The following is a 22,493-nucleotide window of genomic DNA, read 5'->3' as shown; positions in this document are numbered from 1 at the left end:
AAAATCAGCTTTCTTTTTAAATAATGGCCATAGGACTGACAGGGAAACAGGGTAGGATATCCTCGTCAACGAATACAGGTTGAATGTCAGCACCTCTACATGGGCCTCCTGCCTCGCTATTAAGTGGGACTGATTTGGGTATTTTCAGGCAGCCTACTGGGAGTCGACAGGGGCCTGCGTTGCAAAATCCCATATTAGGCCCTCCGGGGCTCGCATAGGTGGTCCACATTGGATGTACTAGGGCCATACTTCGGACCCTGATTGTGCTACATGAGCATTCCGACAGCCCGAACGTAATATCAGCTGTACGATTCGCTCTAAGTGTCTGAGAGACGAAGCACCGCATCAAACCAGGAGAAATTTCCCGCTCATAGTCACCGCCTTGCGTGCACAATTGAAAACTAAAGATGGGGGAGCGAATATTGCGGAATACACGCGTTCAAGGAGAACTCTGGCTTTCTAGCTTTCTGATGTCTCTAAGTGTAGTCCTTATGGTATGCTTCATTATATTTGAGTAATTGATTGCAAAAGGTATTCCCTACCGTGGTGTTGCCTCACTTTGGGTCCCAGTTTTAGTGTTTTGGTGGTATGGAAACCTTGCGATCAATTCATGTTTTGGACAAAGGCGCCTGTTCAGGGTAAGCATCCTTCCCCCTGCATTCGCAGTGCAGCGCTGCCTGGGTCAGATGTTCTGTTTTCCGTTGGCCTTCGGTGTGCCCGCTGCGCTCATGGTGCTGGCCCTGGGTAAGTTGTCGGTGTGCCGATTGTTGCCCGTCGCCAGTTTAACGTTGGCTGTGTGCAGTGCTCTTCATGATCGGCAAGCCGCTCTACCGCATGGTGCCTCCGGCGGGCAACGTCGTCATCAGAGTCCTCCAGTGCATATGGGTGAGCTTCTCATGATAATTGTAGCCGCCTCCTCCAGCTTACGTCTTTTGTAGCTTCTCAGTGAGACGCTTCCCGCCTTCATTCCCCATTTTATAGAAAAGAAAAAAGCTCTCTTCAATGCGACATAAGGGACGCAATACAAGCATTACAAAAGTGCTTCTCTAACTACATGGCGCTATAACTGCGCTCCGCAGCCTTGGCATGGCGGAACTGGGGCCCCATCAGAGTCAAAAACAAAGGAAGCAAAAGCAGTCAGAAACCTAAGCTAACAAGAACAAAAAACTAAAGACGATCATAGCAACAGCAGAGTCAAAAACAAAAGAAGCAAGAGCAGTAGGAACTTGAACTAGCACCAACACTCGTAGGTCAAGCGGAGTCAATGAAATGAAGCAAAAGCAGTAAAAAAAAGAAACCCTAAAAAATCCCCAAACCAACAACAAAAGACGATCGTAGCAACAGCAGCTTCAAAAACAAAGGAAGCAAAAGCAGTCAGAAACCTAAGCCAACAACAACAAAAACAAAAGACGATCATAGCAACAGCAGAGTCAAAAACAAAAGAAGCAAGAGCAGTGAGAGCCTGAACTAGCACCAACACTCGTAGGTCAAGCAGAGTCAATGAAATGAAACAAAAGCAGTAAAAAAAAGAAACCCTACAAATCCCCAAACCAACAACAAAAAACGATCGTAGCAACAGCAGCTTCAAAAACAAAGGAAGCAAAAGCAGTCAGAAACCTAAGCCAACAACAACAAAAAACTAAAGACGATCATAGCAGATCATAGCATAACAGCAGAGTAAAAAAAAAAGCAAGAGCAGTGAGAAACTTAACTAGCACCAACACTCGTAGGTCAAGCAGAGTCAATGAAATGAAGCAAAAGCAGTAAAAAAAAGCAACCCTAAAAAATCCCAAAACCAACAACAAAACACGATTGTAGCAAAAGCAGAGTCAAAAACAAAGGAAGAAAAAGCAGTCAGAAACCTAAGCCAAACACAACAAAAAACTAAAAACGATCATAGCAACAGCGGAGTCAAAAACAAAAGAAGCAAGAGCAGTGAGAACCTGAACTAGCACCAACACTCGTAGGTCAAGCAGAGTCAATGAAATGAAGCAAAAGCACTAAAAAAAAGAAAACCTAAAAAATCCCCAAACCAACAACAAAAGACGATCGTAGCAACAGCAGCTTCAAAAACAAAGGAAGCAAAGCAGTCAGAAACCTGAGCCAACAACAAAAAACAAAAGACGATCATACCAACAGCAGTCAAAAACAAAAGAAGCAAGAGCAGTGAGAACCTGAAGTAGCACCAACACTCGTAGGTCAAGCAGAGTCAATGAAATGAAGCAAAAGCAGTAAAAAAAAAAACCTAAAAAATCCCCAAACCAACAACAAAAGACGATCGTAGCAACAGCAGCTTCAAAAACAAAGGAAGCAAAAGCAGTCAGAAACCTAAGCCAACAACAACAAAAACAAAAGACGATCATAGCAACAGCAGAGTCAAAAACAAAAGAAGCAAGAGCAGTGAGAACCTGAACTAGCACCAACACTCGTAGGTCAAGCAGAGTCAATGAAATGAAGCAAAAGCAGTAAAAATAAGAAACCCTACAAATCCCCAAACCAACAACAAAAAACGATCGTAGCAACAGCAGCTTCAAAAACAAAGGAAGCAAAAGCAGTCAGAAACCTAAGCCAACAACAACAAAAAACTAAAGACGATCATAGCAACAGCAGAGTAAAAAAAAAAAGCAAGAGCAGTGAGAAACTTAACTAGCACCAACACTCGTAGGTGAAGCAGAGTCTATGAAATGAAGCAAAAGCAGTAAAAAAAAAGAAACCCTAAAAGATCCCCGAACCAACAACAAAATCCCCAAACCAACAACAAAAGACGATTGTAGCAACAGCAGAGTCAAAAACAAAGGAAGCAAAAGCAGTCAGAAACCTAAGCCAAACACAACAAAAAACTGAAAACGATCATAGCAACAGCAGTCAAAAACAAAAAAAGCAAGAGCAGTGAGAACCTGAAGTAGCACCAACACTCGTAGGTCAAGCAGAGTCAATGAAATGAAGCAAAAGCAGTAAAAAAAAACCCTAAAAAAAAACCAACAACAAAAGACGATTGTAGCAACAGCAAAGTCAAAAACAAAGGAAGCAAAAGCGGTCAGAAACCTAAGCCAACAACAACAAAAAACTAAAAACGATCATAGCAACAGCGGAGTCAAAAACAAAAGAAGCAAGAGCAGTGAGAACCTGAACTAGCACCAACACTCGTAGGTCAAGCAGAGTCAATGAAATGAAGCAAAAGCAATGAAAAAAAAAGAAAACCTAAAAAATCCCCAAACCAACAACAAAAGACGATCGTAGCAACAGCAGCTTCAAAAACAAAGCAAGCAAAAGCAGTCAGAAACCTGAGCCAACAACAACAAAAAACAAAAGTCCATCATACCAACAGCAGTCAAAAACAAAAGAAGCAAGAGCAGTGAGAACCTGAAGTAGCACCAACACTCGTAGGTCAAGCAGAGTCAATGAAATGAAGCAAAAGCAGTAAAAAAAAGAAACCCTAAAAAATCCTCAAACCAACAACAAAAGACGATCGTAGCAACAGCAGAGTCAAAAACAAAGGAAGCAAAAGCAGTCAGAAACCTAAGCCAACAACAACAAAAAACTAAAGACGATCATAGCAGATCATAGCATAACAGCAGAGTAAAAAAAAAAAGCAAGAGCAGTGAGAAACTTAACTAGCACCAACACTCGTAGGTCAAGCAGAGTCAATGAAATGAAGCAAAAGCAGTAAAAAAAAAGAAACCCTAAAAAATCCCCAAACCAACAACAAAAGACGATTGCAGTAACAGCAGAGTCAAAAACAAGGGAAGCAAAAGCAGTCAGAAACCTAAGCCAACAACAACAAAAAACTAAGGACAATCATAGCAACAGCAGAGTCAAAAACAAAAGAAGCAAGAGCAGTAAGAACCTGAACTAGCACCAACACTCGTAGGTCAAGCAGAGTCAATGAAATGAAGCAAAAGCAGTAAAAAAAAAGAAAACCTAAAAAATCCCCAAACCAACAACAAAAGACGATCATAGCAACAGCAGCTTCAAAAACAAAGGAAGCAAAAGGAGTCAGAAACCTAAGCCAACAACAACAAAAAACTAAAGACAATCATAGCAACAGCAGAGTCAAAAACAAAGGAAGCAAAAGCAGTCAGAAACCTAAGCCAACAACAACAAAAAACTAAAGACAATCATAGCAACAGCAGAGTCAAAAACAAAAGAAGCAAGAGCAGTGAGAACCTGAACTAGCACCAACACTCGTAGGTCAAGCAGAGTCAATGAATTGAAGCAAAAGCAGTAAAAAAAAGAAACCCTAAAAAATCCCCAAACCAACAACAAAAGACGATTGCAGTAACAGCAGAGTCAAAAACAAAGGAAGCAAAAGCAGTCAGAAACCTAAGCCAACAACAACAAAAAACTAAAGACGATCATAGCAACAGCAGAGTCAAAAACAAAAGAAGCAAGAGCAGTGAGAACCTGAACTAGCACCAACACTCGTAGGTCAAGCAGAGTGAATGAAATGAAGCAAAAGCAGTAAAAAAAAGAAAACCTAAAAAATCACCAAACCAACAACAAAAGACGATCGTAGCAACAGCAGCTTCAAAAACAAAGGAAGCAAAAGCAGTCAGAAACCTAAGCCAACAACAACAAAAAACTAAAGGCAATCATAGCAACAGCAGAGTCAAAAACAAAGGAAGCAAAATCAGTCAGAAACCTAAGCCAACAACAACAAAAAACTAAAGACAATCATAGCAACAGCAGAGTCAAAAACAAAAGAAGCAAGAGGAGTGAGAACCTGAACTGGCACCAACACTCGTAGGTCAAGCAGAGTCAATGAAATGAAGCAAAAGCAGTAAAAAAAAGAAAACCTAAAAAATCCCCAAACCAACAACAAAAGACGATCGTAGCAACAGCAGCTTCAAAAACAAAGGAAGCAAAATCAGTCAGAAACCTAAGCCAACAACAAAAAAAAAAATAAAGACAATCATAGCAACAGCAGAGTCAAAAACAAAGGAATCAAAAGCAGTCAGAAACCTAAGCCAACAACAACAAAAAACTAAAGACAATCATAGCAACAGCAGAGTCAAAAACAAAAGAAGCAAGAGCAGTGAGAACCTGAACTAGCACCAACACTCGTAGGTCTTGCAGAGTCAATGAAATGAAGCAAAAGCAGTAAAAAAAAAGAAAACTTAAAAAAAAACCCCAAACCAACAGCAAGAGACGATGGTAGCAACAGCAGAGTCAAAAACAAAGGAAGCAAAAGCAGTAAGAAACCTAAGCCAACAACAACAAAAACAAAAGACGATCATAGCAACAGCAGTCAAAAACAAAATAAGCAAAAGCAGTGAGAACCTGAACCAACACCAACACTCGTGGTCAAGCAGAGTTAATGAAATGAAGCAAAAGCAGTAAAAAAAAGAAATCCTAAAAAATCCCCAAACCAACAACAAAAGACGATGGTAGCAACAGCAGAGTCAAAAACAAAGGATGCAAAAGCAGTCAGAAACCTGAGCCAATAACAACAAAAAACAAAAGACGATCATAGCAACAGCAGTCAAAAACAAAATAAGCAAAAGCAGTGAGAACCTCGTAGCTCAAGCAGAGTCAAAGAAATGAAGCAAAAGCAGTAAAAAAAAAATGTCAACCCACTGTAAAGAATGCAATTGTGAGCCAGTGCTTAACGGTATAAGGGTTCTGGGTAGCACTTGTTTTAGCGACTCTTCTGTATCCCTCCGTAGAAATGAAGTTTCATTTCTTGAGAATTTTATGTGACGGTATACACTGCGTGACTTTAGGCCCGGAAAATGTTAGTGGCTTTGTGTCGTTCGGTTAGGCAGGTTGTTAATTTTTGGTCGTATTGTTTGATTCTGCCTATGCTACCAGTGCTTTTTGTTGCTGTTGTTTCAGGTTTGACTGCTGTTGTTTCTTTTGTTTTGACTCTGCTCTTGCTACGATTGTTTTTAGTTGTTGCTCCCTTTTTGACGATGCCTTTGGAATATGATTGTTTTTTTTTTATTACTTTTGCTTCATTTCTTTGACTCTGCTTGAGCTACGAGTGTTGGTGTTGGTTTAGGTTTTGACTACTTTTGCTTCTTTTGTTTGACTCTGCTTTTGCTATGATCGTCTTTAGTTTTTGTTGTTGTTGGCTTAGGTTTCTGACTGCTTTTGCTTGCTTTGTTTTTGACTCTGCTGTTGCTACCATCGTCTTTTGTTGTTGGTTTGGGGTTTTTCTACGGTTTTTGTTTACTGCTTTTGCTTTATTTCTTTGACTCTGCTTGAGCTACGAGTGTTGGTTTAGGCTTTGACTGCTTTTGCTTGTTTTGTTTTACTCTGCTTTTGCTAGGATCTTTTTTTTGTTGTTGTTGTTGGCTTAAATTTCTGACTGCTTTTGCTTCCTTTGTTTTGGCTCTACTGTTGCTACCATCGTCTTTTGTTGTTGGTTTATGTTTTTTTTTAGGTTTATGACTGCTTTTGCTTAATTGTTTTTGACTCTGCTTTTGATGCGATTGTTTTCTCATTTTATTTTTTTTTTATTTTTTTTAGGGTTCGGGCTGGGGTTTGCTTCTCTCGACTTATTCTGCTATTTGCTATGTTCGGTCCCCACTGCATTTGCTAGGAGATCGCCTGCCTTCCGTTTAAAAAAAATGTTTTTCCTTTTTTTGATAGTTTATCTGCTGGGGTTAGAAATATCTTGTCGGTTATAGTGATGGTGCCGCCAGGCATTCACGTGTTGGGTTTGCAGCGGATTTCGGCGATGAGCCTCATGCTTGAGCTGGACGTATAAATATGCCACCTTTCCGCTTAATAAATAGTTGTTAGTGTGCGCTTGTGGGGCCCCTTTCTTGTCTGTGTCCGTTTCCGTGCTGCGCCGCCTTTCAATTCGATCAAACAGGAACTCGACCATAAATATCGACGGCAGCTTTGGACATTCACTTATCAGCCAGTGCGTTTAATGAACTTGTTTACGAATACTGAGATGGAAGCGCCCGGCAGAATTTCTTGCTGCAGTTGCCACTAGAGAAGAGACACCGGTCTGACAACAACGCTGGCATTCTCAAGATAGCACTTGCATTGGAAACTGGCTGCGCAGCCCAGCGTTTCCATCACATTAGCAAGTCTGCTAAATATTAAATTGTACGGGTCGGCTAGACATGAGAGTAATTGAATTGCAGTAATAAAATTACAGTAATTTAATTACTTTTCCTGTATTTTGTAACATAATAAATCATTTTTCCGGTCTGGTAATTTGGTAATGTAATGAAGTACTTTTTAATAGTAATTTTAGAACAACAGCAATTAATTTCTTTCGCAATTAGTTTTACTAAAGTACTCCATTGTTCTTTCGAGAGATGACACTGAGGGACTGGCGAAAAAGTTGGAACGACTTGCAGCGATCCAGCGTAGCGAGTCGGCACAAGGAAACAGAATTGAGCAGACCTATGTGTGTGGGACCTCCTGTGTCCTGTGGAACCGGGTCACTTGCAACCATTCCCCAAGCAGCAGGATGTAAGGCGTCAAAGGGCCGCCGAAGGAACAAATGGTGCAAGACGGCCGGAGTTTAAAACTAGTTGGGAGCGCGCCGTGGACATCCCAGTTGCGTCGGATAGCGCACAGTGAGACATGGTAGCACTCCTCACCACGGGGTGAGAGAGGGTGAGAGTGCGGGGAGGGGTGAAGCGGAGACAGGAGGAAGGGTAAGCCCTACTGAGCGCAAGGAGTCGAGGTCGATTCTTGGGACCACGGAAGCAATAAATAACGTAACTTCTTCGGGGCCTTCAACCGACGGAGTTCCGGGACAGCAAGACACTGCATTTGCCGCTCATTTCTCGAGCGTTCGGCCATGCTTCTGTGTTTGTTCTTTTGTTTATTTTTGTAATGACATGTGCTGTGGGAAAAAGGGATGGAAAAGCTTCCTCAGACAGAATTTCTCGCGAAGACGAAAGAACGTGTGCATCGAGTCTGTTTTGTTTTCTAAAGTTATACTTCGTTTTTGCATGGATGAAAACAATAAGAGTAATTTAAAAGTAATTGAATTACTGAGCAGAAGTAATTGTAAAGTAATTTCAATATTCTTGGGAGCAGTAATTGGTATCGAAATATAATTACACTTCTGCAGTTTTCAGCAAAGTAATAGGTAGTGTAATTTAATTCCTTTTTAAAAGTAATTTTTGCCATGTGTGGTGTCGGCTTCAGAGGCGTATAGCGTGCGGGTATCCGCTCGGTGAAACGTCGTAACTACGAGCGCAAGATACGCGATCGAGATATGGAAACACGCGTAGTGGAGAGCTCAGCGATTAGACCATTTGTGGCCTGCACTGACATCGCCTTTAACGTGTTAATTCAATCGAAGTGCGATCGCCGCGGCTAGGTTACGCACGTACTGCGGGTCAGAGAGCCGAGCGTCTATAACCATATCGGGACGTTTGCAAGCAGCGTCACAGGAAACATAATAAATAATAATAATAATAATTGGTTCACAGGAAGGGAAAGGCGCAGTATCTGTCACTCTTGTGTCTGTGGACACCTGAACCGCGCCGTAAGGGAAGGAAGGAAGGTGGGAGTGAAAGTGGAAAGAGAGAAAGAGGAGCCGTAGTGGAGGGCTGCGGAGTAATTTCGACCACCTGGGGATCTTTAACGTGCGCTGACATCGCACAGCACACGGACGCCACTTCGTTTCGCCTCCATCGAAACGCAGCCGCCGAGGTCGGGTTCGAACCCGGGAATTCCGGACAGTAGTCGGCCGTCTTACCACTGTACCACCCCGGCGGGGCCGTCACAGGAAACGTGACTGTGAATTTCGTCACAGAGCATTAAAGGTAAAGCTAAATAAAGAGATATGATTTTCTGGTAGCAATGAAAACGGAATTAAGAAGCTCAGCCAGATGCCCACTGAGAGCAAAAGGTTACACTGATATTTACATTATTATATTTAGGAGAGAAAGCAACGTATATGGGGTTGTGTTCTGTGTGTTGTGACAAGTGATAATACTGAATGATTTGTATTGGCATTGTCATCCCCTGTGTGCTCCTCTGGCAATATTTCATGTGAAACGTGCAAGTGTGTAACATTCACTATCTATGCTCCTGACTGAACGGCATGCTCAAATGAACCTCACCTGAATACGTGCATAAATACGGGAATAAAGCATGGAATTTACTTTTTCGATATTCTGATCGCATATCGCATATTGAATATTAGAACACTAAATGGTATGGCCTGTTTGAATGAGCGTAGGATTTCAGTTAGTGCGTTTTGTGAAAAGATTTTTCCAACAGGCTGGAGTATTGCCTCTGTCCTTTATTTCGGCAAAATATACAAAGTTTAAGAGACTTGCTACTCACGTAAGGCATTCCTTGCAGCTTCCAACAGCTCGTCGTTGACTAACAAGTGGTGTACCAATTGCTTTCAATACTTTAGGAGTTTTTTTCATAAATGCATCTCACATGAAGCCTTGATGACAAAGAAAAAATGCAAATTACAATATACTATACAATACAAAATTTCTTTGCAGCCTACATACAATGTACATACAAATGTCTACAACACATAGTCTAAAATAAGAGGCCGTCACACATTCTAGTAATTATAATAACATGGTACTTATACAGCTCAATGCAATGTGGGAAAAGTGGCACGGCCTTGGAGACCAAATAAGTTATACAAAGCGAGGGAAATATAAGAGAGGGTCAAAACCCCATTCTCCTAGTATTTTGCCCAAGATAAGATCAGCAGCAGGAAAACGAGCAACCTCTATTTTACCTATGAGTACCAAACACCACTGAGGATTCATCCCCAAATGCTCAAACTACTAGGCCACAACTACGGTCAAAGGATGCTACGCATGCTGCAGTGCACCAGTATGAAATATAATGGAACTCAAGGTCATTTAAAGGGTGCCCGGCACCGGAGCAACTATTCTGTTCTGCGATAGGCTGGGCGATGGTAGGTATAGAGTATGTAAGAATCATTTTACTAGTGCATAAATGTTGCACCACCTGGAATACTCTCTTTATGCCGTCGACTAAAAGCAGAAGTGTTTGTCTCAGGAAGACAACAAGCAACACGCCATAAGCATTATTTCAGAAAGCGACTCCATGTGACAGTAATCAGGCAAAACAGCGCACCACTTGAAAACTCCGTGCTCTAAAACAATTGTGAGGACGCACAAGCTCCACCTTTAATGTATTGGCACGATAGCTTTCAAGTCTCCTGTCTAAAGATCCTCGTTCGTTGAATCGAGTTTGCTGCTGCTGACACCTAGCTTCTTAATTTGTAGCTTTATTATCTGATACATTTTCAGTAGCATATACTCATAAGCTACCCAAGTACGTGAAAGAATACTCGCCGTAGATCCCTATAAAGCCCACTTTAACCAAGCCGAATGGATGTACTTTCGTGGCCTAAGGGTAGCCTGTCTTACTTATCACCTGGAAGGTTTGATTATCACCTCACCCATCCATCTCAAAGTCGGAGTTGGCCATTTCATGTGGTCTCGTAACGTCACACAACCCACTGAGCAATTGGCATGTCATGTGACCATCTGCCAGAGCTATGGCCACGATATTTCGCTCACAGTGCCGAATTTTCTGCAGAAGGGAGGCTTAAATGCTGCTGCATTAAAAAAGCAAGAAGCCAAGAGCTAAACATCTACGCTACATCAGCCTCAGCCGGCTCACAAGACATGTGGTCAGGGGGCCAGCATCCATGTTATAGATGCAGTCGTGGCAGAGACTGTACCACAGAAATGACAGATGGTTGTGGTCAAGATAAAATGAAATATTTCTTAAAATTGTTCAATACATCATGAGCAGCAAAGGCTCACTTAATGTACAGTATGATGTCTTGAGTTCAATAGCATTGTCCGTTTATGAAGTCAACTTTTTCATGCACACTTCATAAAATTGTGATGTTCAATTCGGATTGGCTGTACACGCAGCAGAGACATCAAAATATAGAACAGTGTTCTGGGGGTTAAATAAAGATTGGACAGTGCAGACAGGGTTAATGAAGCTGATACTATGTTGAGGAAAGCATTGAAACATTACATAAAGTAGAAAACAAATGTACATTAGGATAGATGTAAGTGCAACTAGTGCAGCAGTCACTAATAAGGGTGAATAATAATACAGTTGAGTACTAGTACAATGGTACAAAATGATTAAATGTGATGGTACCCAAGTCGCCTTGAGAGTGTACCTGTATAAATGAAATTAAAGTGACTGGCATAAAATTTATGTCCCTATAAAATTCCTAATTCTTATTTAATTAAAATTCTTAGAAGAAGTATTCAGAGACTTGGAATGGGAGCAGTTAGGGATAAGGGTAGATGAAGAATACCTCCGTAATCTGCGATTTGCTGATGACATTGTCTTGCTAAGTAAATCAGGGGATGAATTGCAAAGAATGATTGGTGACCCAGACAGGAAAAGTAGAAAGGTAGGCTTGAAAATCAATATGCAGAAGACTAATGTAATGTTCAATAGCCTAGGGAAGGAACAGCCGTTTACGTTAGGTAACGAAGCACTGGAAGTAGTAGGCGAATATGTCTACTTGGGACAGGTATTAACCGCAGATCCGGACCATGAAAAGGATATAGCAAGGAGAATAAGATTGGGATGGAGAGCATTTGGCACGCACTCCCAGATTATGACTAGCAGCTTACCGGTATCGCTTAAGAGGAAAGTATACAACAGTTGCATCTTACCTGTACTTACCTATGGGGCTGAAACGTGGAGGCTAACAAAGAGGGTTCTACTTATGTTGAGGACAATGCAGAGGGCTATGGAAAGAAAAATGGCAAGGATAACGTTAAGGGATAGGAAACGGGTCAGATAAATAACTCACGTCACTGACATTCTAGTGGAAATCAAAAAGAAAAAATGGGCATGCGCAGGACATGTAACGCGAAGAAAGGATAACCGATGGTCGCTTAGGGTAACAAACTGGATTCCAAGAGACGGAAAGCGTAGCAGGAGGTGGTAGAAAGTTAGGTGGGCGGATTAGGTTAAGAAGTTTGCCGGGGTCAAGTGGATGCAGCTAGCACAGGACCGGGTTAATTGGAGGAATATGGGAGAGGCCTTCGCCCAGCAGTGGGTATAGTCAGGCTGATGATTATGATGACAAAAGTGCTTAATTGAAAGCTGACAAAGCACAATCCAGATAAGGCTACATACGCAACCAACAGAATACGAAAGCACGTAGAAGGAGTTATACAAAGCTGCAATCATTTCGATAAACATCTCGAGTGATAAAATCATGTTCCAGCTGCTTCGAGCATGAATAAGTAAGTTTTACCAAGCTTCTTTGCAACAATGCGACAATGTGAGTGCGGGAGGTGATGTGAGAGCAGCAGTAATGTGTCAAGAAGTAATTGGGCCAGATAGCAGCTTCATAGAAGGTGTATGCAAGGCCTGGACTGCACACAACGATATCACGGAGGGAGATATTTTAGGTAACAGGATAGGCTGCAATTCGAAAAAAGAGTGAATTATGTTCTAGAACTGCAGTCAAAGCTATATGAAGGACAATATTAGCAAAAAAAAAAATAATTTCTTTCCTACACATTGCATTCTTATTGTGACTGTGGGTTACGCAGTGCAACAAGAAATGTCTAGCAATTTGTCCCGTACACAAATGAATGCTTTTCCTACGAGCTGCATTCACAAATTTTTGCCAGGAGGTGCACATGTACAACAATATTACATAGTAGCAAAATAGAGAAACCCAGAATTGCCTTTGTAAAAAACTGAAGAATAAAAACATGTTCATTGATAGCCCGGCCACATTGATGATGCAGAGGTTAAACATGCTACCTGGAATCAAACTTAAATTCACCAAACAGCGTCAGTATCTTCAATGAAGCAAAGTGAAAATGGCCAATTTGATAAAAGTGAAATCAAACATTGTAAAAGTGGGTCGACAAGTGGGCGGAGGTATCATCTTTCATGTACACAATGATGGAAGATAGTGACCATCAAAGAGCTACACAAATGTTTCCTTGGGAAAGCTATTTGATTGCTGTTTAACTCCATGCAGCTGACGAAAGAAGCAATTGAAAACAAGCACAATTGCAATCAAATACAAAGAGATAAGAGCTTGCTTCACTCAGCAGTTTTTTGTAGAACAACACAATGGTCACCTCACATTGCACCACAGTATCACACAAGGTTGGTGCAAAGAAATGTACTTTGGTATGGTAAACGACTGCACACACATACACCAGGTTGTTTGTATGTCAAAATGCTCATTGAAGTAGTACATTATGGACTGCCTGCTTACCACAAACACCAAAGTGAATGGTGAAGTATTGCTGCATACCTGTCATACTCTAAATCACCATTCTGGAGGTAGGAGGAAAATGTTTTTGTACCTTTCTGTGTACTTGAAGCACCTCATAAAAGGCACACTGAGTACAAGCAGAACACAGAAATGCAGTATACATAAAAATAGCAGCTTTTAACGAATGCCAAAGCACCTGTAGAAGAATACAGTTAGTATGTGTACAGATGGTAGGTGAAAAGCTATAGCACCAAAGGAACACTACTCGGTTCTTGCACATTCTTTAAAGAAATTATACAACAAAAAATAGATTCTGTTCCGAAAAAAGCACGGAAACAAGACTTAAATAGCTTCTTAGTAGTATGCTGTCAAACATGAAGCAGTGGGAATATGCATATCACTTACTTGTGGCATACCACAAATTAAAATAATGACATTGAGTGCAAATCCCAAGTGACAGATCAAGCTATTCCTGTGTGCCAAGTTAATCCAAATGTTGCATGTCCTCTTCCTTGTTGTGCTTGTGGGTGTTCTTGCTGCGATGATCATTTGAAGGTAGTGTCAAGGTCATGCGATCTGACATGCATTGCAAGCTGTAGTCAAAGAGAACTTTCGTCCGTACTGTATTGCACTTGACATCTGATATGGCCATCCAGGAAGTAGGCGCAATCTTCAAGATTAACAAGCCTGGCAGAGAGGTCAAGGATGTTGAATATAGCACCAGGACTTCTCACCAAATGAGGCTCAGGTTGACAGTGCTGCAACATGGCTGCACAATGTCCACATGATCACCTGAAAATTAACATATTGTTTAGTGCCGAAATTACATGCAAATAAAATTTCAAAGAAGCAAGACATACGACTGAGGAATATTTAAAATCATCAAAGGTGCAAGCCAAACTGCGGTGAAGTTTGAACTATCAATTTAAGATTGGTCAGTGCAAAACCAATCACCTAAGTGAAAACTTTCAGTATCAATTTCAGATGCTTGGGGCGGACACTGTAGGCTGACGGTTACGGTTAACTTTTTTCTTACAGTTAAAAGAACGACTTATTCAGGTCATTTCACTTATTTTTCCTTTCTGGGTCGTCGAAACCACAAACCATAAAAATAGGTTTTTATTTTTAATTTTGTGCAATGTAGAGAAGTTGAAAATTATGTGCCTGAACAATGTGCAGCGAAAAGCAACATGAAATGTCGATAAATTTGTCGGATTCGCCGCATGTGTTCTGTAAATTATTGTGGAAGTACAGCCTAACATGAAAACATGCAGTAGGGAGAAAACACGACAGGAGGCTGAAACACGAAGATGGGCTCAGAGAACTAGAAATATGCTGCAGGATGATTTGTTCATGCTAGGCTGTAGTTCCACATTAATATGCATCGACTAGCTCACATTCAGATCGTCATGTAAATATTTTCACGTAGTAGTGACAAGGCCGTAAGCACAAAAGAGAAGACAAAGCATAATAGCACTGAGACTATACTGGGCTGACTTGCACCCGCAAAAGAACTGAGCAACTAGGCGGCGGCGATAACAACAAACGTGCTCGTAGGTCATAGGACTAAGAATACCTGTTTCACTAGTCAGCGCTCAATATAAAAGCGGCGTAGAAACATTTAGATAAAACAGCAAACAGTGACTAGCATAACCGGGAACATTGTAGAAATAGAAGCGCTGGTTGGAATTCTTCGAGATAGATCTCGAATCATCTGCCATAACAAGGAAATAATAAAGCCGCGACTCCCGACAACAAGCATGAACAAACAAAGAATACAGAAGTGATTCGTGCACTAGACTCACAAGGATAAGACCGCATGCCGGCGACTGTCGAAAAAGAACAAATAAAGATGTGAATGGTCGCGGCATTATTCCCCCTTAAAAAGGCATAGCCCAGATGCTTAGAAAATAAACACAGAAAGGTGAACAAAATACGAGAAATTAAAATAACTAGGGTGTTTAGCGCGCGTAATAAGGCTTTAGGCGCAAAACATTGACTGTTTCTGGGCGCGCTGGTCTTTGATGGGCATCCGGGTGAGTTGTCGGGCCTCCTCTGGACGCTGCAGGTAGGCGGCGACGTCGAGGTTGTCTTGTGTCATGTGCGGAAGCAACGCGTCGAGCGTCGTCGTGGGCTTACTGCCGTACACAAGCTTGAACGGGGTTGCTCTAGTTGTCTCCTGGACGGCGGTGTTGTACGCGAAGATCACGTACGGCAGGATGGCGTCTCACGTCTTCTGTTCGGCGTCGATCTACATGTAATCATGTCTGCAATCTTTTTGTCAAGCGCTCCGTATGTCCATCGGTCTGGGGATGGTACGCTGTTCCACGTCGGTGACTTGTATGACTATAGGTCAAGATGGCCTGCGTGAGCTGTGCCGTAAATGATGTTCCCCTGTCCGTGATGAGCACTTCGGGAGCGCCATGTTGCAGTAGAATGCGTTTGACGAAGAACTTCGAGACGTCCGCCGTGGTGCCACTGGGTAGGGCTTTCGCTTCGGCGTAGCGGGTAAGGTAGTCAATGGCCACGATGACCCACTTGTTACCCGTAGAAGTTGGAAAGGGGCCGAGGAGATCCATCCCATTTTGCTGAAATGGCCTATTCAGGGGTGGTATGAACTTTTATTAGCCCGGCAGGTTTGATCGGGGGCGTCTTACGTCGTTGACACTCACGGCATGTTTTTGCGTAATGAGCTATGTCGATAGGCAGTCGTGGCCAGTAGTACTTCTGAATTTGCTGCAGTGTGCGCGCAAAGCCAAGATGCCCTACTCTCTACTTATCGGCAACGCCTGCAGAATTTCCTGTCGGAGATTTTAAGGCAGAACAATTGAAGCCGCGCGGTCCTGTTGGGTGCAAAGTTCTTCTTCACGAAGACATCATTGCTTAATGCGAACGACGGCAAATGACGCCTGAACGCAGCAGGAGTGGAAACGGTCTTGCCTTCCAGGCAATCGGCTAGGTCTTTCAAGTCATGGTCGGAGTGCTGCTGCTGCGCAGAACTGCTGGCGCTTACGGGTCGCAAAAAGGCGTCGTCGTCTTTCGGGGGAGCGTCGAAGGGAGCGTGGGATAAGCAGTCTGCGTCAGAATGCTTTCTGCCAGACTTATAGTCTACGGTCACGTCAAATTCTTTAAGTCGTAGGCTCCTTCGAGCAAGGCGGCTGGAAGGTTTTTCAAATTGGCGAGCCAGCAGAGTGCATGGTGATTGCTTACCACTTTGAATGGTCGACCATATAGGCATGGACAAAACTTGGACGTGGCCAAAATTATCGCGAGGCACTCAGTAAATGTCAGGTTTTTGTTTCTTCGAATCTTCCACACCTCTCCAAGGTGCTCCTCGATTCGGCAGGCGACGTGTAGTTCACACACAAATACACTGAGACGTAGGACGACGAATTTGCAGTAACAAAACGAAACTTAACTTCATATAACAATAACACAAGATACAGAAAACTTATTTACATGAGGCCGAGAGGCGACACACTTCACAAAAGGACTGGGCGAAAGACTAACTGCAAACTGAGCGCTTCGCGCTTCTTACGACTTCTCAGTCGGGGCCGGCCTGCTATGCTGTCTTTGTCCACGACCAGCCTCAGCACAAGAACCACCGATGACTGCGCGGCGCGCTCTTAAGTAGCCAGCGCAGACGCTTCTAGGCACTGGGGAGGAACGGAAAGCAGCTTAGCACTGCCAAAGCTATGCCTCCCCCCCCCCTTCACTCGCTAGAGAGGTCTGGAATTTTATCGAATGTCGTCAGCACGCGCGGCCTTCCCGCGCGAAGCAAGGAGGACGGCCGGGTCCGTGCAGGGGAATGCACGTGTGACTCAGCCCATGACGACGAGGGCGAGGTGGCGCAGCACGGTGGCCGAGATTACGTAATCGGTCGCGTTCTCGAAGCTTGTAGAAATTTCCATCGCCGCTTTCTGCGGCGCGCGTGCCGAAACATTAAAGAAAGGGCCACCGAGGCCTTACACACTCCTTCTCAGGGGTCGAGTAATTTGCTTCGGCTTTTGAAAGAGACTTGCTAGCACAATCTGTGGGAACCGCACCAGCCACAATAAAGGGAGTGCTTTTCCCGCGGCTACCGATGCGCCGCCGCTTTACCCCTTCCTTCTCCCTGCTCGTTCCGGAATAACCAATCACGCGCGGGGGTTATCAAGGAAGGCGTACGCGTCGCCTCTGTCTGGTTTCCCTGCTGGGTACTGCCTGGCTGCTCAGAGGGGTCGCCTGGCCTCCCGCATCGGCATGGACGCACCCCTTCTGTGAGCCAGATAAAAGATGTTTCTACCGCGGCCCGCTGTGTGTGTCTTGCTTCTCCCTCGGGCAGAGGAATCACCACAAAATGACGCCAAACGTGGGGCTGAATAAGCACCCATGTGGACGATTTCTCAGCCGATGTGGGAGCGCCCGGCAAGGCTCATGACGGGCCGGTTCTTTGTGTGATAGGCGCGACGCCATTTTGAGTTTAGGGCTATCGTGTGTGCAGATGACGCGGAGTGTGGTAATGGCCTCGAGATCGAGCAGAGTCGCCACCTTGCGGCTCAGCGGCGAAACCTATTCAGTGTGGATGCGTTTTCGCGTCGCGTCCCAGCGCGCAGCAATTTACGCGCGCGCATGCGGCGTGTACAGGAGTGTTTTTGTTTGTTTCGCGGTTCCTGTGAGCTTTTGCCTACCTATATGCCTCTTGCAAAATAAATATGAACAGTCTGTAACCCCACGCTTCATTAAAAAAAATATATACTTGTCCGTATCGAGCATGTCATGCTTGGATAAGGACATCATCCATCGCGGTCTTCGGCGCTTGGGATGCTTTGACATGCAATGTCTCAAACGAAGTGGTACTGTCGTTACCGCCGTGTCAAAGCAAAACAGGTCGCTGCCGTCAATAAAAGTTAATGCAAATGCTCAGAAATCGCATATTCCCGTTTCTGTTTGGAATACCGCCGCTACTAAAACATATGCCACCGCAGACTGCTTCACATAGCAGAATGCAGTTTGAGCAGACCACTCTATGCCTACTATGCCTTCTGCATTCACGATAGAGTTATGTGAGTACTTTTTTTTTTTTGCTTTTAAACCTCTGTTGCGGTGTCTCAATGGTAAGGGCGCTCGACTGCTGATTTCGAGAACGGGGGATTCAATCACAGCCGTTTCGAAAGGCGCTCCTCTGCTGTGGGATTTGACTGCACAATAACCAATCCCACGTGGTAAATGTGGTGTTAATAATAAAAAAAAATACGACTCCAAAACCAGCCTCTGCAATCATCCGTCATAGCCGATGCCGCTTTCATGCGTTAAACCCGGGCCAATATGCATTTATTTTCTTTTCTTTTTTTTGTTGTTGAAGGCTACTGTGCATCCTAAAAGTATTAGTGAGCACATTTTGCTTTAGAGAAATGCTCGAATGTTTGGGAAACATATTCTCTGCACCTAATTGTTACCCTAAATATTACATAATACACCTAGATTAATGCACTTTACTGGTAGCCTATTATAATCATTATAATCCCTCTTCGTCCAAGTGCTGTCTTCCGAGCAAACTCGTCGTTTCTGACAAGGGGAGTAAAACAGCTTCATGCGGGCTTAAATATCAGTCTTTAGTGCGGGAATAAATACATCTTTATAGTCGCATGATAAGATGACCTCCATTTCTTTCGGAATAGTTTTATATCCGGCATCTGTTTTGGAATCAACCCTAATATTTTACTTCGCATAAGATTTAGTCACTGCTAAATAATTAGTGAGAAAGAAATTTTCAGCCTGTAAAATTGCTTCCCAGCACATGACAGTGTCCATGCGTAGTTTATAACGATGTCTTCGCAGCGAGTAATTCGTGGCTTGCACTTTAACGTTACTGAAAATTAATCGCTGATTATTGTAAATTCTGTCAAATGTGTAAAAGTTCTCTCACACGGTGAAAATTTTTGGCATTGCAAAACAAAATAATTACAGTACTAATTTACCGTTATATATTAGCATCACACACATCAGAAATCCCTTATACTTTCCTCGGTTTCAGGAAATCATTTACAGTTAGTGGCGCATGCATTAATACACTATCACATTCTATGACAGTGGCCGCAAAAAGCATCTCGGCAAATTTAATCCACTCACCGCTCTACACGTGAGCAGTCAGCTTTCCTGTGCGGCGAGGTTTCCTGTATAATGTCGGCATGATCTCATTTTCGGGGAATACTTGTGCGTGGTTGTCTGGGCCAGAGTTTATGTGCACTCAGTCCAAAGCAACTCGCCATGCAGTGTGCTGCCAGTGCTACATTTCCCCAGCTTAATCCTCGAGTCAAGTACGATATAATGAACCAGCTTTCTCGATTCAATCCAAAGCACTGCAGGTATCTGCGTGGGCTTGACACTAAATTCGCCGGTCTCACTCGCATGAGACACGCGCAAACTGTTTAAAAGTAGATAAGAAAAACAAAGCTGTCATTAGGCAGGCCCAAGCATTAGGCGCGTGAGCGCGGTACAGCGCCAGAAACGTGCAAAGTAAATCTAGAAGTCTGGTGGCTGCGTGCATTGTTTTCCTAAAATCCGCTCTTGTTCTGCTGCTTTGGCGAAATCCTTGGATTTGTTTCTGCAATATCGCAGAAATACTGCAGAAGACACGTTTTCATCACCAACAAACCCGCCGTAAACTCGGAAGCAGACCTACGCAGCGTGCGTTTCTGCGAGCGCCGCCGGCTGCCGATCCACACTACCGGAGTGACGGTGGCGCCACCTCTAGGTCGATCTCGCGGTGAATAGTGGTGGTTGCACAGTGTTTTAGTTTTGTTTTGGGTTATGTGTGAGCTTTTAGTGTCGGGCGGTCAGTGCTTGAATTTTTTTTTTTTTGCATATGTTAGTTTTACAAAGTGTTGTCGCCGCGATTAGCCTTTGCGCCCGGCCCTGCTGACGCGGAGTAGTCTTTGTGCGCGGGCAGTTCTGTTTTTTCGGCTAGCCACAGTTTGAGTGAGGCATGCCGCCAAGGAAAGACGTGGCAGATAGGACCGCCACTTCGGATGCCGTTGCACCCGGGAGTGAGACAAGGGACGAAGCAGAGCCCGCACAGGTTCCCGACACAGCCGCTTTTATGCAGCGCATGACAGCAATATTGTCTGCGTTAACCCGTCAGCTCGGTTCGATGGCTTACGCCAACCAAGCCGCAGCTGCGGCGACAGTCTCGCGTCCGGGGATAAATGTTGAGGTTCCCTCCTTTTCCGGCTACGCGGACGTGAAGTCAGTCCACGATTCCTTACAAGAACTCGAGAATTATCAGACGGCACTGGGTTCCCCAGACGACGTGGTGCTAGCGCAGGTAATTCCCGTAGCACTTGTTGAGAGCGCGGCGCGATGGAGACGCTGCCAGCCGGTCTTTCAGTCCATGGTAGACTCCACAGATCGCTTCCGCGCCGAGTTCTTGCCGCCCGATTACGAGCGCCAGAGGCTTGAGGAGCTCGCTTTGCGCACACAGCACCCAGAGGAGAGCCTCCTCGAGTACGTACGCGCAATACAGGAGCTCTACAAGAAACCAGATCCCACGGCAGCCAATCTTGAACAGGTCGCGGCGCGTGATCAGGCAGTGCCATCCGCGCTTCAAGCCGTATTGGCGGGACGTGTTTTTGCAAACCTCGAGACCCTAGCACAGGAAGCGAATGTAGTACAGGCGGATTTACTCGCTGAATTGCGCTACCAGCCACCCTCCAGGGAAGCCGAATCACTAGATCCGCGATGCGCCTGGGCCGGAAGCCAAGACTCCTCGCCGCGCGCCAGAGGCGCAGATGTAATGCCGGTAGGGCAGGAAAGGCCAGCGGAAGGCTCCGCTATTCCTCGCGCTCTTGACCCCTACGCGTTCGAGCAGCGGCGTCGAGCTGGGCTCGTCAGCGACGTCCGCATAGGCGCGGAGAGAGGGGAAAGACGTCCCCAACCGCTTCGTGGAACGCGGCATCCCCCGACCGCGCGGCAGGTGAACGATCGGCTTTGGTGGAATTGCAACCAGCAGGGCCACGTGCCACGCGAGTGTCAACGCGGACCGCCGGCGGCGATAACTGGTAACACCAGCCTCTCGCCGTCGGCGGGAGAATTTTGCGGTAGCTACGGCGGAAAATGGGAAATGTACTCCCACGCCGCGTCACCGGGCGACCGCACCGGTGGCGCAGAGGCCCCTCGCCTGTCGAGCGCAAGGAGTGCTGTCGCGCTCAAGCCCTTTCATGCTTGTGCGGTTAGCTGGTCAAAGCTACTCTGCACTCGTTGACACGGGCTGAACGCTGTCACTGGTCGGTGACGACGTGTTCGAGGTCTGCCGTAGATGTAACATCCGTGTCAGGCTAGCCGAAACCCCTTTGAGCTTAGCAGCCGGGACGGCAAAAGCGGAGGGAGCAGTGCGTCTCGTGGTGCGCTGTGACGGCAGAAAACGGAGGCATCGCTTCGTCTATCCGCCCGGCTTAGCCATGCCAGTTATTCTGGGAAAAGATTTTCTTTCGAGCCAAGGCTTTGTGCTCGACATGGGGGAGAACGGCTATCGCTACAGCCCCTTCACCCCCCTCATTCCTTTTGTTAGCGCACTCAGGCAGGAATGCACCGCCCAGCGGGCGAGCGTCCGCGTTTGTGTGGCAGACGGCTCCCTCGCGACGCTGAAAGATAGCCCATTAGAAGCAATTATTGCGTCTTTCTCAGGACACGGTAGTCAACGCCGAAGGCTTGTGGAAACTTTACTCCTGTTTTCGGATTGCTTCACGAAGAAACCGGGCAGAAGCGACGTGCTTCAGCACCAAATTGAAACGGGTGATGCGCGCCCTTTCAGATGTGACCCGCGGCCGTTAAGCGCGCATAAGAGACAGCTTCTCGACAGCGCCTTTGACGAGATGATAGATACCGGCGCGATGGGACCCTCACAAAGTCCCTGGGCGTCCCCAGTGGTTCTAGCGCCAAAGAAAGATGGTTCGGTCAGGCTGTGTGTTGATTATCGAAAGCTAAACTCACTGACGCATACGGTTGCGTACCCTTTCCAGTCGATCGAGGCTGTGATGTACGGGTTAGGGAACGCAAGGTTCTTCACAGTCCTGGATGCAAGCAGAGGGTACCTGCAGATGGAGGCGGCGGAAGGTGAAATTCAGAAAACAGCATTCACCTGTCACTGCGGGCTCTTCGAATTTACTCGACTCCCGTTTGGTTTGTCTAATGCACCGAGCACGTTCAGGCGATTGATGGACATCGTGCTGGGCGATGCAAGGTTCAACTACGCGATGGCATACTTCGACGACGTAGTGATATTCTCACAATCGTTCGAAGAGCACCT

General features: G+C 44.8%; 1 protein-coding gene across 8 annotated transcripts in view; it reads left to right on the top strand.

The window, feature by feature from the left end:
- The window catches only part of LOC146206929 (solute carrier family 15 member 1-like), a 413,844-nt gene that overhangs the window by 319,412 nt on the left and 71,939 nt on the right, over positions 1-22,493 (top strand). For all 8 annotated transcript variants that reach the window (XM_084596447.1, XM_084596907.1, XM_084598780.1 and 5 more), the window contains 2 exons: positions 667-744; positions 803-885. In XM_084596447.1, coding sequence (XP_084452573.1) covers positions 667-744; positions 803-885 — 161 coding nt within the window. The remainder of the gene's footprint in view (positions 1-666; positions 745-802; positions 886-22,493) is intronic.

The sequence above is a fragment of the Amblyomma maculatum genome, chromosome 1 (genome assembly GCF_055883805.1).
Source record: "Amblyomma maculatum isolate TAMU_Amacu chromosome 1, ASM5588380v1, whole genome shotgun sequence".
Classification (NCBI taxonomy): Eukaryota; Metazoa; Arthropoda; class Arachnida; order Ixodida; family Ixodidae; genus Amblyomma; species Amblyomma maculatum.
The sequence above is the reverse complement of the archived record's forward strand: the minus strand, read 5'-3'. Positions and strand labels throughout refer to the sequence as shown.